Below are 15,833 nucleotides of genomic sequence, written 5' to 3' on the forward strand. Positions count from 1 at the left end.
ACGCACACATTGGGGCAGTCACACACACTTGAGCAGTCACACACAAACACACACACTTGAGCAGTCACACACAAACACACACACACACTCTGGAGCAGTCACATACACACACACACACACACACACTCTGGAGCAGTCACATACACACACTCTGGAGCAGTCACATACACACACACTGGAGCAGTCATACACACACACACTGGAGCAGTCACACACACACACTGGAGCAGTCACACACTCTCTGGAGCAGTCACATACACACACACACTGGAGCAGTCACACACACACACACACTGGAGCAGTCACACACACACACACACACTGGAGCAGTCACACACACACACACACACACACACACACACTGAAGCAGTCACACACACACTCTGGAGCAGTCACACACACACACACACACACACACTCTGGCGCAGTCACATACACACACACACACACACACACATTGGTGCAGTCACACACACACTCTGGAGCAGTCACACACACTTGAGCAGTCACACACACACTCTGGAGCAGTCACACACACTTGAGCAGTCACACACAAACACACACACTTGAGCAGTCACACACAAACACACTCTGGAGCAGTCACATACACACACACACTCTGGAGCAGTCACATACACACACTCTGGAGCAGTCACATACACACACTCTGGAGCAGTCACATACACACACTCTGGAGCAGTCACATACACACACACTGGAGCAGTCATACACACACACACTGGAGCAGTCACATACACACACACTTGAGCAGTCACACACAAACACACACACACTCTGGAGCAGTCACATACACACACACACACACACTGGAGCAGTCACACACACACACACACTCTGGAGCAGTCACACTACTGGAAATTGACAGACTGTGTGGTGCAATGCTTGTGTCTGCCTCCTGAGATAGTATAACTGTTAATAATTACCAAAGGTTACTACAAAGAAATTATATTAAGTATTTTAAACAACAGCCAAGCCCTTACAGGCAGGGGACATTTCCTTGGACAGTAGAAATTTCATTTAATTTATTTAACTTAACTGCGGAAAACTGCTTCGTGTAAATAGAGGGCCAGGACAGACGACCTCAATAGTTAATTGTATTGTTACAATAGTAGACTGGTTTGGATAACATTTCCCAGCTGCATAACTGCCGAGAAGACCAAATGGATGTTACCCCTTGGCCCCACATAAGATGTCGTTACTTCGGGTAATTGGGAGAGCATCACCAAAGCGAGTTTCTGCTGCCGACCTTTTCATGTATATAAAACACGCACCTTTAATATCGAATCTTGCCCAAAATGACAGAAAGATAGGCTATTACATGTGTCACTTAATTGTTATGTGTAAATAACAGAACATTTTACCAGCACATTGTACAGCTATTTTTATGTGCCCCCCTGTGTATAAGAAATGTATACAAATGTCTTTGTATACACGTAACTGAATAAACCAGCATAAATAATCGCTGTACCATTCGCCTTCCTGGAAAATCTTTCAATGCATGTTTAGAACTGTTTACTTCTTTCTAACATGACATAAATGCTTACATTATTAACAGTAAACCCAATCCTGGGGAGTTCTGTTGTATCTGATGCACTGCATTAAATTATCCTGGTTGAAGTGTGCATATGAGTTTAATGAAGAAAATGCGCTGACGTGGCTATACCTGTATCTGATACAGTCTGTAATGCATCACAACACCCCGCTGTACACCTCTGCACACAGCTCCTAATCCATTCTAAATCTTTACAACCAACCACAGATCCATCTGTCAGGCGCACCATCCTGGCGAGCGGCTGACGTGCCAAAATATGCCCTATTACCGGACTTGTTGTGACCGACACTGCCCCATTGCAGACAAAGTCTAAAACGAAAAATATTCCCAGACCAGTAGCTCCTAAGCATTCAGGCCGGGCTCCGTGACTCTCTGCCCCCAAGTGCTTCTGACATGCCTTCCACGGCTTGGGCCAGTGTTACAAGAACTAGTGCTATTAACAGAGCTGTGTTCCTGATAACGTGCCACTCGCCGTAAAGAAAGCGCTTTGACGCCTGGCCAGCGGCAGCAAGCGCTACATAAATCCAATTACAATTTATTTATTTTTTTTAAACATCGGTATGACTTGCTCGTGAATTTACCCCGCTATTCGGTCCAGATCACGGGGTGTCTGAGGCTCTATACGTTATGTCCTTTCAGTTTTAGCAAGTAGGAGCCCCGGGTCGCTAATGTAAAACCTGCAAGGCCGAAGTGACCCTCGCGACCTCTAGTATTTGTATTTGTATTTATTGCTTATTGAGCGCAGCTGTCACCCAAAGGGTATCCTGGCGCTAGGAGCTGGCACCGGCAGTTTAGCACGCTTAATATCCTCTGTTGCTAAAATTACACAATTAACATAGTTTACCCGTTTTAGAATAAAAGTATAGTAGTGCTTTCTTTCATTTACTAAAAGTCTAATTTAAAGCAATAATCCTTTCGGACTCTGGGGAAATATATACGCTTGTTGCGCTGCCCTTTGGCGCGAACCCAGGTCTCCCAGACCACAGTCAACCGCTCTACCAACTACGCTGATTCATATAGTGCAAACTCGACCCGGTGTCCCAGAGCGCTTTACAGAGTACCAGTTACATTACACCCGAACACAATAATTTCAGTAGGGAGATTAAGGTATTTGCCCAGAATCACGAGATGTTGCCGAGGATCGATCCTTGTTCCCCAAGTCTGGCGGTATCATACCCCGGGCTTCTCGCGACCGCGCTTCCTCTTTTTTTTTTTTATCATTCATCGCTAAATACTCGAACACCACTCTCTTATAGCCCGTAGGCCAACTCGCACCCCATCCCGCCAAGCGGGTCGGAACGAAAAGCTCCTCCATCCACCTACCGAATAACGCTGCCCTCGCTCTGCCCGCGATATCGCTGCTCATGTTCTCACCCATGACTTAAAAACAGCAAGCGCCTATCATCTTCTTACTCTGGATAATTAAACTTGCTTTTTCCAGCATATATTTTGATTCTTGCTGAAAATAGGAAAATATCTCTACAATTAAATCGCTTCACCGGGGCCCGAACCCGAGGCTCCCGGCACCATAAACATGTGCTCCAAACGCTATGCTATGGCCTCTCACCCGTTTGCACTCCAAAGCCGCCAGGCCGGACTCCACCGCACGATAACTATTTCCCAGCTAGCAAACGGACAGCGGGAGGGGAGGCGGGAACGGCGCACGGACAGCGGGTGGGGGGGACGGGAACGGGGCACGGTCAGCGGGAGGGGGGGGGCGGGAACGGGCACTCACCTGGACTTCTTCCGGCGGCGGTCGGCAGCGGAATGGGAAGAAAACACACGAACTACAAAAAAAAAAATAAACCCCGCCCATGGCCGCGATGACGATCTGTCATTTATGGAGCTAGCCAATGGAAAAAGAGGCGGGACTAAGCCCCACACTGTAGAGACATAAGATTTCTCCTGGGCGGAGCTAGGAGCTCAGGCCCCAGGCGAAACCGAAAAACCACTACTGAAACCAAAACGTTTACTTAACTGTTTACAGCTCATGTCCCAGGACTGAATCTAGGATCCAGTCCTATGGTTAGAAAAGTAATCTACAAAGTAACTAATTGCATTTAACTAAAAATTCCCATTGAGCTTAATGTTGAATTGTGTTTGAAATTGTGTTGCCTATTGCAACAAACTAACTATTGCACTCAAAAAAGTATATTGCCTATTTGAAAAGTATGTATCTAAAGTAACTCATGCTGAGAAAGTATATTTTGATACCTTGTTGGTTCTAAAACAAAACAACTATATCTTTTGATACAAAACAATTGGCCTAGAGTTCAGCTCTTGAGTGTGTGAAACCATTTGCTGACTGAGTGTGTACAACAAATACTTTACACTGTCCTCTGATACTGCCTTACTGCTCGACCAAGCTACCACTTTAGAGAGTAACGTTATATCTAACTTTAGTCTCTGCCAAACCTCTGGGGACTGGGGACTCTAAATACACACTGTACCTTACTTTGGTCCAGTATATATAGAGCCACTTTCTTACAACCATCCTGCTAGAGGAGGTGTGAACAACATCTTATGGACGACACACTGTTTCTGGACTCAGAGAGCATGGGGTCCCTCTTGCAGGGGGTTGGAAACATGTCTGTGGTGGCAAGCTGGGCGAAACCAGTCTCATGTCTGGTTTTTACTTATGGTTTGCACCATGACATGCAGTCTGCAATGGCCAGCTGCATGCAATTTGTATACGGGTCCCTTAGGATGGCGTAATACATGCTACAGCCCTCAAGTACCCTCTTTAGTATCCATAAACTGGGACACCTGGGTACCACTTACTAGGGAATTACAAGGGTGCCAATTGTGTGACAATTAGACCATTTTACCTTGTTTTAGGGAAAGAGCACTGGGGCCTGGTTAGCAGGGACCAAGTACACATTAGTCGAAAAACATTGGTACCAGTGGCAAAAAGTGGGGGTGACCATGACAAAAAGAGGCACTTTCCTACAATGGGAAAGTGGAACTGAGTTATAAAAAACACGTTTAATTCGGGAACTGCTTATTATGTGTAGCTAAATAAATTAAACCTCAAACCTAAACAAAAATTGAAAGATGATCAACACTTGAGTCTCCATTTCTTGACATCTTGCACAGGAAAGACGCTGAAAAGAAGAACACAAGGAAGTAGGATGACAAACTAACAAGCACAAAGAACAATACCTTGCTATGGACAGCCATGCCTTGAAGGTGATGGCTTCGATCAGAAAGCTGAAATGATGACATGGTCCGAAGATCATGGTCCGACTTTGGCTCCAAAGAATGCAACGAAGGTAGACCAAATTCACTACTTTCAAAGTGAGAAAAGTCCAATCTAAGAGCAGGAGCTGAAAATAGATAAAAACATATGTTAAATAAGATTTTGGAATGCAAGATATGTTATACATGTCTACTATTCATTAAGAAATTATTAATTTAACTATGTGGCTGACTAACACAAAGAATCAAGTAAGTGGCGTTACATGAGCTGAGATAAAGGTCAAGAATGTAAGCTGGTCCTAGAAAAGCATTTGGCAAACATTTTTGTGTATTTGGCTTGCTAAAGAGTTACCTCAGCATTAAGGTGGGATTCAACAGTACAACAAAATTCAAAAACTGTTTACCTTCGCCATTCTCATATTTTGACTACAGTGTTAAACCTTATTAGCAGCTGAAGCACAACAGGTTTGAATATAATTTATATTTTTCAACACATTACTGAAACAGAAAGCAGGAACAATTTTCGCATGCCAATGCATCAATGCAGATGTCAAACTGTCCTTTTTCTACAAATTAAGTGAAAAGAAAACACAGATTATTGAGTTCGCTACATTAAAGACATTAAAAACATCTGGAGAACTTCATAAAAGATCTAATAGAAGTTTCAAGAATATTTGATTAGCATACATAACACCATTACCACCACTAGCTAACTTAACAAATTGGCATAGCCAATAGGTCTCGCCTTTGGGACCTTATAAGTATTTAGCCATGCAACAGTTGATATTGTTGCACCAATGATATTGTGCTGGATAACTAAACACTGATAAGGTCCCAAAGGCGAGAAGTATTGGCTATGCCAATGCTTGTTTAAATAGTTTGTGTAATATGTATGTATATAAAACTGCCCCCCCAATAAATCCAGGGTTGTGTGCTTTGTGGATCCTAGAAAGTTTTGTCTTACTCTCGGGCCCCCACACCTAAAACTTTGGTTAAAAAAATGCATTTTTAAGCACATTTAGTTGGGGAAAAGATCCTGATTCCCTGGGGATCCACACATTTTTATTACCACCCAGCACTCCCGCACTTCTGATAAAAAAGGTATCGCACTTTCGTGCGCGTATTCCTAGTATATGACGCTTTGGTAGCAGAATGTTTTTTTCTTATTTTTTTTTTCTCTGCTATGCTTGTAAAAAAAATTTTTTTTAATCTGTTGCAGCAGCTTGCCAAGGGCAGTCCTAATGGATATGCAACCGCCCATTCGTGTTTCGGAGCTTCCATTTGACTGCCTAATTTGTGCGAGACGAGAGGTTCAATGGATACTTCCATTTAAATTCAGAGGACTAATCCTCTAAACTCAAAAGTCTTCTTATTGCAACATTGAACACATGAAGACGTTGTTGTGGTTCTATGGGCAGGGGTTTGTTTGATGATATATTTCAACAGGAGTTGGGCTTATTTTTCACGCAGCCACTATCCAGCAGTCAGTCTTCCGACCTCTCCAAGATGGTGAAACGTATGTTTTGTGACGTCATAGCGGCTCAATAAAGCCCCCCTGGAGATGAGGTGCGAGAGTGCGCGGTTGCTAGAGCGGTTTTAAACTGAAGTGAGAGGCGGGGAGGGGGCAGTGCGCCACTCGGGGTGGGGAGCACTGAAGGGGGGAACGGGCAGGAAGGGGCAACACTGAACAACAGGACCAAGAAAAAAGCCACAAGATTGTGAAGAAATTGTGAAACGAGAGTGGGACGTAGAAGAATTTAGAGATAGGATAAGGGGCCGGTAACTGTTAGGCCAAAAAAGAAGTATGTAGTATGGAACAATAAAAAAAAAGAAAAGTAGAAGGGGGATGCTGGTAGGGGTCTAGACCGAAGGAGTTGGAGGAAAGCAGGGTGCAGAAACTTGTTGGGGAGGAGATGCAAAGGGGTGGGGTGAAGCTGGACAGGGGTGGGGTAAGAAGTAGTGTTGAGGAGAAGCACATGCGTGAAGTCAATAGTAAATGAAAAAGGTTATTTGGTTTTTAAGACTGCCATTAAATGGAATTTGGGAGAATGTTCTTTAATTAGATTACAATACAAGCACGCGAAAGACAGTGAAAGCGATCACGATCGCTGGGACGCGCTCCTTGGTCGGGGAGAGGTGGAGCGAGGCGTGCTGCATTGGAGAGGCGGAGCGAGGCTCGCACGCGCCCTCACTTGTGCGCGTAATCACAAGCTGGCGGCCAAGCCTTTGGTAGCAGCACTTTTAAAACCCGCTTACAAAATGTCTTGCAGAGCAGCACATGCGCTAACTCAGCGAGACCTAAAAATGGGCTCTCAGTGCTTTTATTGGTTTTGAAATGCAACGGTGAATGATGGTGAATTGAGTGCCCATAAACCACCTCCTATCCAAGGTGGAGAGTCCTGTTAAATAGATGTTGCTGATACAGGGTGCCAAAGGAAAGTCTTGAATGCTTGCTATTGGAATCCAAGAAAAGATCTAGAGATACAGAAAAAAAAGAAGCAAAAGCCAGTTCGGTTTGAGATTTAACAAGAGAGGCAGCTCTATAAGAATGCAGTTGGTCACTAGCTGGGAGCCATTTTAAACCACAAGACCTAGGAAACAGTCCTGACCTGGAAGTGAGCCCTGGAACCTACAAAGCCCAAACCTTCTCTGCAAGAAAGGAAGGATAACAGGATGTTCAAGGGGTAGTGCTCCTTTTGAGGAAATATTTTTCCATTTCATCCTCTTTTTCTGTGAATCTCCAAAGTCTGGCATGGGAACGTGGCGAATATAAATTATTGGCCCCTTAGGGCGCTTTCCTAAGTAAAAAGACAGTTTATTATCCCTAGTACTTTGACTAAATTAATGGAATATTTCCCCCAAGAAAAAGTGGAGTTTCATTTAAATTCTGCGGTCAAGACAGCCTGGTACTCCACGGTTTACCCATTTAAAAAATACCTATAAACATCATGGTATCTGCTTAGAATAAAAGTCTCCACATTTCCGCTTAATGTCATAGTTGTGCATTTGTATCTACGATGAAGGATACATTGAAAACGTCATGAAACCGATGTCCGTAAAACTAGTAAAAAGAAAGATGGCCTTTGGACTGAGAACACTGCTAAGCACATCAACATGACACAAAAAACATCGCAGAAAGTATGAATTGATATGGATATATGCTACCAAATAAATACAATGATAATTGTGTGGTCCTTTGAGCACAATGTACATAAATACTTATAATTTTAAATGAAATAACACCTACCATGAACATCGTTGTCACTGTCAGATGTTCCCTTTGGTGATGCATTGATCTGCAGTTCATTAGCGGCGTCAGAAGGTAACATGCAGTCGTTGTTCAGCTCAGTGCAGAAAGATGGACTCTGCTGTTGTGCAAGTGGTTCATGACTCTCTGTGCTTAAATATGAATGCTAAAACAAAAAAGATCATAAATGTCACTACATCTCTGACAGAATACTTCTAATACAGTCCTACTAAAATCAAAAATAAAAACACACTAAATGCGTTCGTACATTAGCGTATAATTTATTTCAATGCATAACCACCTTAAATTAAGTCTGAATGGTGCCAAGAAGTTGAATATGTGGCTACAGAGTGTGCAGATATTGGATGGGAAACAGGAGAGATGATTCTTAGTTCAATGGTACTGCGATTACTCCCTAGCGGTGCTATTGGCAGAGCTCCGGGAGAAAAAACACACAGAAGAAATGCAATGGAAAATTTAAAATTCTTTCAAACAGAAATGACAGCAGAAACCCTAGGATATCCTCAGAACAAAAATGACCCAAATAGAGATCAGCACATTCCCAAGCAGTACAAGAGTCCCTACAAGACCACATGGATAACTTAAGAGAATCACACATTTCATAGTTTCAAATGTTAGTAGAGCAGCAACGGCACATTACTGATGTGGAAAGAAAAGGGGACAGTTTTTATATAATTAAACACAGTATTGCAAAAAGAGGTGTACAGAACAAGTTACTTACCTTCGGTAATGCATTATATGGTAGAGACTATCTAGCTGCAGACTCCATACCTTTGAATTTCCCAGGCGTCAGGCCGGATCCGGAACGTTTGCTGAGCAATACCCCTTGCACGCATCGCCAGGTGGCTCCATTCGGCTCCGTGTGACGTCAGTGGCGTAGTTAGCGGCGGTTAGGACGTCGCAGTGCCTATATAGGCGCTACCCAGGTACGTGTACATTAGTACTCTTCGTTCTTTCCACGCCAGAAGCACAGAGCCACGAAGTAACAGACGTAGTCGTGTGAAAAACTAGGGCCTTGAAAGGGGAGTAACCCTAGCCCTATAATATTGGTCTGGGTGTGGCGGTAAAGAATCTGCAGGTAGATAAGAGTAGATAGACCAGATAATGCGTTACCGAAGGTAAGTAACTTATTCATCTGAAAGAGACTACTAGCTACAAATTGATTACCTTTGAATCAGATACCCGAGCCATACCATCCCAGCAGTGGGTTGCAGACTCACATTCTAGACTAAGAAGTCTTGCAGGACTGAACAGGCAAAATGTCCGTCCCTGCGTACTGGCCCATCAAGGCAGTAATGTTTTGCAAACATGTGCAGAGAATCCAATGTCCCTGCCTGACGTATGTCTTGGACTGGGACACCCTGAGCCAAGGCTGTAGCCTTTTCCCTTGTGGAATGGGCTCTTAATCCCCCAGGGGGCTGCTTCTTTGCCAAGGCATAACAGATCTTGATGCAGAGAATGATCCAGCGAGAGATGGCCCTTTTCTGCACTGCCCGTCACTTCTTTGCTCCCACATACCCCACTAAGAGTTGGTCATCCACCCAAAACTCTTTTTTGTGGTCAAGGTAGAACAACAACGTTCTCTTTGGGTCCAGTCGGTGGAGATGCTCTCTTCCTTAGAGGGATTCAGGGGGAGTAAAGAAAGTAGACAAAGTGATAGACTGACCCAGATAGAATGAGGTCACAACCTTCGGCAAAAAGGATGCCCTGGTGCGAAGCACCACCTTGTCTGGAAAGGCCAACAGATAGGGAGGCGAGCAAGGTAGTGCCTACAACTCATTCACCCTCCGGGCAGATGTAATCACCACCAAGAAGGCTGTTTTGATGGTCAGCAGACAGAGGAGACAATTGTACAAAGGCTCTAAGGGAGCGCACATCAAACAGATAAGGACCAAATTAAGGTCCTACTGTGGCATAACAAAGGGCCTGTGTGGAAATAAGTGAGTCAGCCCTTTTAGAAATCTATTTACAATAGGAGACTTAAAGAGAGCGGGCAGGTCTGGCAGCCGCAAAAAAGCAGACAGAGCAGAATTGCAACCCTTAACGGTTCCCAAGGCAGAGTCCTGCTGGGCAAGGGCTAGCATGAATCCAGTGTCCCCTGATCTCCACCTCTCCCTGGTGACCACCCCATCCCAGAAGTGACGGATTTGTCATGCCTGTGAGATTTGGTTGGGAAAGGGGGAGAGGGTCTGCCATTGTCCCGATCGTGGTTCGTTTACCACCACTGCAGCTCTTTCACAGTTCCTTCCGAGATCTGAACCACTTCGGTGAGATTTCCCCAATGCTGTGTGTATTGGAACTTCAAGTCCCACTGCTTTGCCTGCATACACCATCTGGTGTGTCTTACCAACAGGATGCAGGCGGCCATGAGGCCCAACATCCTCAGAGTCAGTCTCACCGAAATCCAGGTTAGAGGCAGAAATAACAGAATCATAGCCGGAATATCCTGGACTCACTGCTCAGGAGGATAAGCCCAAAACTGCACTGTGTCCAGAACAGCTCAGATAAAAGGGAGCGTCTGGGAAGGAGTCAGGTGTGACTTCGGCACGTTTATAGAGAACCCCAGCGAATGCAGGAGGTCCGCCGTAGTCTGAAGGTGGGAGACGACAGCCTGGGGCGAGGAAGCTTTCAACAGCCAGTTGTCGAGGTAGGGGAAGACTGATACTCCTAACCTGCGCAGAGTAGCTGCGACCACCACCATCACCTTGGTGAACACCCGAGGGGCACTGGAAAGGCCAAAGGGGAGCACCGTCAACTAAAAGTGCTCGCAGCCTATCTTGAAACAAAGGTAACGGCAGTGGCTCGGCAGGATGGGAATATGAAAATACGCATCCTGTAGGTCCAGTGCTACCATCCAATCTTCTTGGTCTAGGGCAGACAAGACCTGAACCAGAGTGAGGATTTTGAATTTCTCCTTTTTGAGGAAGAGATTGAGGGTCCGAAGATCTAAAATGGGCCCTTGTTCTTCTTCGGAATCAGAAAGTAGCGGGAATAACAGCCACTGCCTACTTCTGAAACTGGGACCCTTTCTATTGCTCCCTTGGCCAAGAGAGCCTTAACTTCCTCTTGTAGCAACTTCAAATTATATTCTGTCATCTGTTCTTGATTTGGCAGAATAAGAGGAGGAAAAGAAAGAAAAGGAAGGGAATAGCTCTCCTGGACTATCCGCAAGACCCACTTGTACAATGTTATGGATCTCCAGTGGGGGAAGATGATGATGTTGAATTCTCACACCAACTGGAGTAGTGTGGTCCTGCAGAATTAGCCTAGGACTGCTTGTAGGCTGCGGTTGCAGGGGGCAGTGTGACCAACGACTTCTGGCCTCCATTCTGAGCCTGGTGTCCTCGCATGGCTTGGACTGTCCATGCGGGTCTGTGGCTTGGATATGGCTGATGCGGCTGGAAACCCTTTCTGTTGCCATGAAAGTGGCGAAAGGAAGACTGAACACATGGGGTGGAGGAGAGGCCCAAGGATCTGGCTATAGCTCGAGAATCCTTGAACCTGACCAGGGTCAATTCTGCCTTTTCCCCAAAAAGGCAGGTTCCATCAAAGGGCATGTCCATCAAATTTGCTTGAACGTCGCCCAAGAAGCCAGTTTTATGAAGCCAGCTGCGGCGCCTCAAGGCCACCATTGTTGAAATCGAGCTGCCCAGTGAATCAGTCGTATCTAGGCCACACCGTATGTTGAATTTTGCGGAGTCTCATCTTTGACAGCTTGGGCCTCCTCCCGGTCTTGTGGCAGCACTTGCGCACCCGTCTACCAAAGGGAATGGGGACACGGCCCAATAAGCATGCAGTATTCACAAACTGCAATGCCAGGCTGGAAGAAGAATTTTTTTTTCCCAAATGCATCCAACCACTTGGATTGTTCTGCCTTCTGTCCATCAACTGTTGTTTTTGCATTTGTCACCCCGAGTGAGACGGGTATGCTTAGACGTGAGTTACGTGCTCTCCATGCCACTGGAATCAAACTATCCTGGCTGATGAGGGCTGAAAGCCTGAAACCGGTCCTAGGATGCTTGTTTCCAGTCCAGGGAGAACCTGGCTTGGCAGTTCGGGCTGGACTGTTCCCATGGGACACAGGGTCAAGACTGATTTGCAAATGGCTGGGTTCAAACTGGAATGGCATGGTGAGCAAAAAAACAATGGATTTAGGCCCAGATCTCTGCACTGGGGTGAATGCACGACATTGTTCTCCATTCTGTCGATCAACTGTTGTTTTTGCTCTTTACCACCATGAAATAGGATGCCCCCTCCTCCGTAGCCACTGTTGGCGGAGAGAGCATCAGAAAACAAGAATCCCTGTTTAAACAATGGTAGGCTAAAGTGGCCAAACAGAATAGTACTAGATGGGGTAGGAGATAAATGGGTAATTATCCTTATGATAATTCACTCATAGTAACCTATTCAAGCAGGCAAGGACTAAACATTCACACAGCAGTATTCAAAAGTATACTCCACAGATCAATTTTTGTTGGTTGTACAAAGGTTAAAACAATTTATTACCTCCCAGTATGGGTTACAATCTACACATGATAAAAAACAATTAAATTAAAAACCACCAAAGGTGGTAAGGCAATGAATATATAGTAGAACAAAACAGTTGACGCGGCGTTTCGGTGTATTTCTAATTCTTCACACCTTCTTCAGGACTTTTGTAAAATATTCACTCAATATCTATAAAGTTAAAAAATACATTTTACTATATGATGTCATGTATATATATAAAAAACCAACAACTTTACGTTCCTACTGCCTTGCTCAAAAAGTACACAGCTATTATTCTTAAATGCATTTCTTATCTACAACCCCTAGACAAAACATTTCTTGATCCAAAAAACACACAGTTCATTTATAGCATTGTTGATAGAATCTCACAGGCATTGTTTTCTATAAAATCTATCGGTTTAGTGAGCTATCTTCATGTCTCCTTGTGCATGCAGACATTATTAAGAATTACCTGGTTTGATACGGACAAGGCTTAAAATTTCCTTTCCTTTAAGCTTGAATTGCTTTCAATAGGGTATCATGGACTGTTTGAAAATAAACATAGAGTACTATTTTAGTGATTTTGCCCTTATTTTCACATTACCGAAATAACCGGTATTGTGCATTTAGATACGGGGTATTTACCTTCGCATTCAATTGAAGAGAGCCTACGTGTACACGGAGGAGCCACCGTCAATGTGATAGAATGGTCATCTTTTTCTTAGGATCTAGAAAAGTCACATTAATTCCAGTACTTATTAATTATGCATACTAGGGGTCTACATTAACCATCATGTTTATACCATGACCAGCACTACTAACCTGTTTCTGTTTATTTCTCAGAAAGTCTTTGAAGATATTGACCAAGGTACGATAATCTCGTTGTGCCAATCTTCACCTTCTTGCTATGAGTGAAGTGGTCTGATATAAAAATAAAAGGGAATGTATGTTAAGGATCTTATCAACACTATGCGCTTGGATTATGCAATGGCAATGGGAGAGGGAAATTTTTCCCTCAACCTCAACAGAGGAGATACTACACGAGAAGTCAGCCGAAATGGGACTGAAACAAAAAGCAGCTATCATCAATCTCTCAGACATCATTTTAAATAAAACGGAAATAGATGTCTTGGAGAAGGGCTTAGGATTTGCCATTAGTAACCGAGTTGACAAGTATAACTTAGCAAGGGACCTACAAGGATTTTTTAGAAAGATTAGGCTGCAAGATTTTTTTAAAGATAAGCCCCCAAGAGAAGGCCAGACTAACAAATCGGGCCTCAAACCCAAATCAACTTGGACACTCCATGTGGGTATGGTGAATAAACAAATAGACCTCTTTGAAAAAGTAGTTGAAAGTAACATTGCAGAACTTTTAGTACACCCTTTAAGAGGACCCAATAATTTAAATAAAGCGGAAAGAGCTGCTCTAAAAACTCTAGAAAATAATGAATCTTTAACCATCAAACCTGGTGATAAGGGTGGGAGCATAGTCCTCATGAGGTCTGAAGACTATGAAAGAAGAATGATGTTACTTTTGAACAATCCTGAACATTACTGTCCCTCTAGTAGACGGGATTGGGATACCCTTATCCATAAGGTACATGTGCTTGTCAATTTTGCGTTTGAAGATGAAATCATTTGCCGGGATGAATACAATTTTTTTTAAAATGAGACACCTATTATCCCCGCCTTATACGGACTTCCTAAAGTCCACAAAAATCTTTTGGATCCTCCAATGCGTCCAATTGTATCCTCCATTGATTCTATTACAGAACCCCTTAGTAAATATATAGATAGGTTCTTACAACCAATAGTAACAGATCAAAAAGCGTATATAAAAGACACTACGTGTATGATTGAGAAAATAGAAGGCCTACCATTTGATATCGCCACTAAATGGTTAGTGACTCTTGACATAGAGGCCCTCTACACCAACATCCCGCAGGATGACACCATCACCATGTTAGAGGGCCTCTTAAAAAATGGGACTGATGATTTGAGTCGGCATGCAACATTTATTATGGAGTGTGCGGAAATCATTTTGAAAAATAATATATTTTTATTCAAAGACAACTTTTTTAAGCAGATAAAGGGGACCAGTATGGGGGCTACTTGCGCCCCAAGTCTAGCCTGCTTATATGTAGCGGCTTTCGAAGATAAGCAAATTTTTAACAATATAGCACCTTTCAGCGAGAACATTACATGTTGGTCGCGATATATTGATGACATTTTTTTTATTTGCACAGGTACAGTAGAGTTACTCAATGATTTTTTACTTTGGTTGAACTTGGGAGATAAAAATCTCAAATTTACTTCCAATTCTAACAAACAGGCAATCGAATTTCTAGATATCAAGATTAGAGTGGAAAATGCGACACTAGGGGTGGATCTTTACACCAAACCAAGTGATCGTAACACATTGTTACATTACAAAAGTAACCACCCGAATAGTCAAAAGGATAACATACCTTTCGGACAATATTTGCGCATTAGACGCAATTGCACCAATCTACATGATTTTAATAGACATGCGGATGCCCTTTCGTTGAAACTTAGAGACCGGGGTTATCCTGATAAACTGATTAAACGCGCATACAAACGTGCGAAATATTACAACAAAGAAACACTATTCAATAAAGACAAAGAAAAAATGGACAAGAACAATGGTAGACTGATCTTTGTGACTAACTATAGCATAGCAAGTAATAAAATAAAAAATATCAATCGCAATTGGTCTTTATTAAACAATAGACCTGGTGAGAAAATCCCTAAACCAATGTTCAGTTTCCGCCGAAATAGAACAATTAAAAATTGTTTGGTTCACACCTACAAAGACAAGACCCGCAACATTACAAATACTATCAACAGAACCCCCCTACCCACTGGAAATTTCACGTGTAACACATGTTCTAATTGTGTATCTATGATTAAAGGTAACCTGATAAATTACAATGGCGTATCATACAATGTAAAAAAATTTCAAACTGCTAAACTAAAGATTTAATATACATGATTAAATGCCCCTGTAATAAAGCCTATATAGGCGAAACAGCCAGGGAAATTAAAACAAGAATCACTGAACACAGGTCTGCCATTAGGACAAAAAAGAAATCTGCTCCACTGGTGGAACATTGGACAACACACAACCATAAATTAGAAGACCTTAAGTGGTGTGTGGTCGAAGTTATAATGCATAACTCAAGAGGCGGAAATTTCAATAATAAAAGGAAAAAGAGAGAACAATTCTTTATGTCCCTATTCGATACATTCCGAACTGGTCTTAACAACAGAGAGGAATGGGAAAGA

At 43.2% G+C, this 15,833-nt stretch overlaps 1 protein-coding gene across 1 annotated transcript in view; it reads right to left on the bottom strand.

Moving 5' to 3' along the window:
• CEP295 (centrosomal protein 295) overlaps positions 1-15,833 on the bottom strand; it is a 582,564-nt gene that overhangs the window by 182,099 nt on the left and 384,632 nt on the right. Inside the window, exons 27-28 of the mRNA XM_086935313.1 lie at positions 8,019-8,184; positions 4,736-4,899 (exon numbers count right to left, since the gene is read on the bottom strand). Coding sequence (XP_086791439.1) covers positions 4,736-4,899; positions 8,019-8,184 — 330 coding nt within the window. The remainder of the gene's footprint in view (positions 1-4,735; positions 4,900-8,018; positions 8,185-15,833) is intronic.

This window comes from Lissotriton vulgaris, chromosome 8 (assembly GCF_964263255.1).
Source record: "Lissotriton vulgaris chromosome 8, aLisVul1.2, whole genome shotgun sequence".
NCBI lineage: Eukaryota > Metazoa > Chordata > Amphibia > Caudata > Salamandridae > Lissotriton > Lissotriton vulgaris.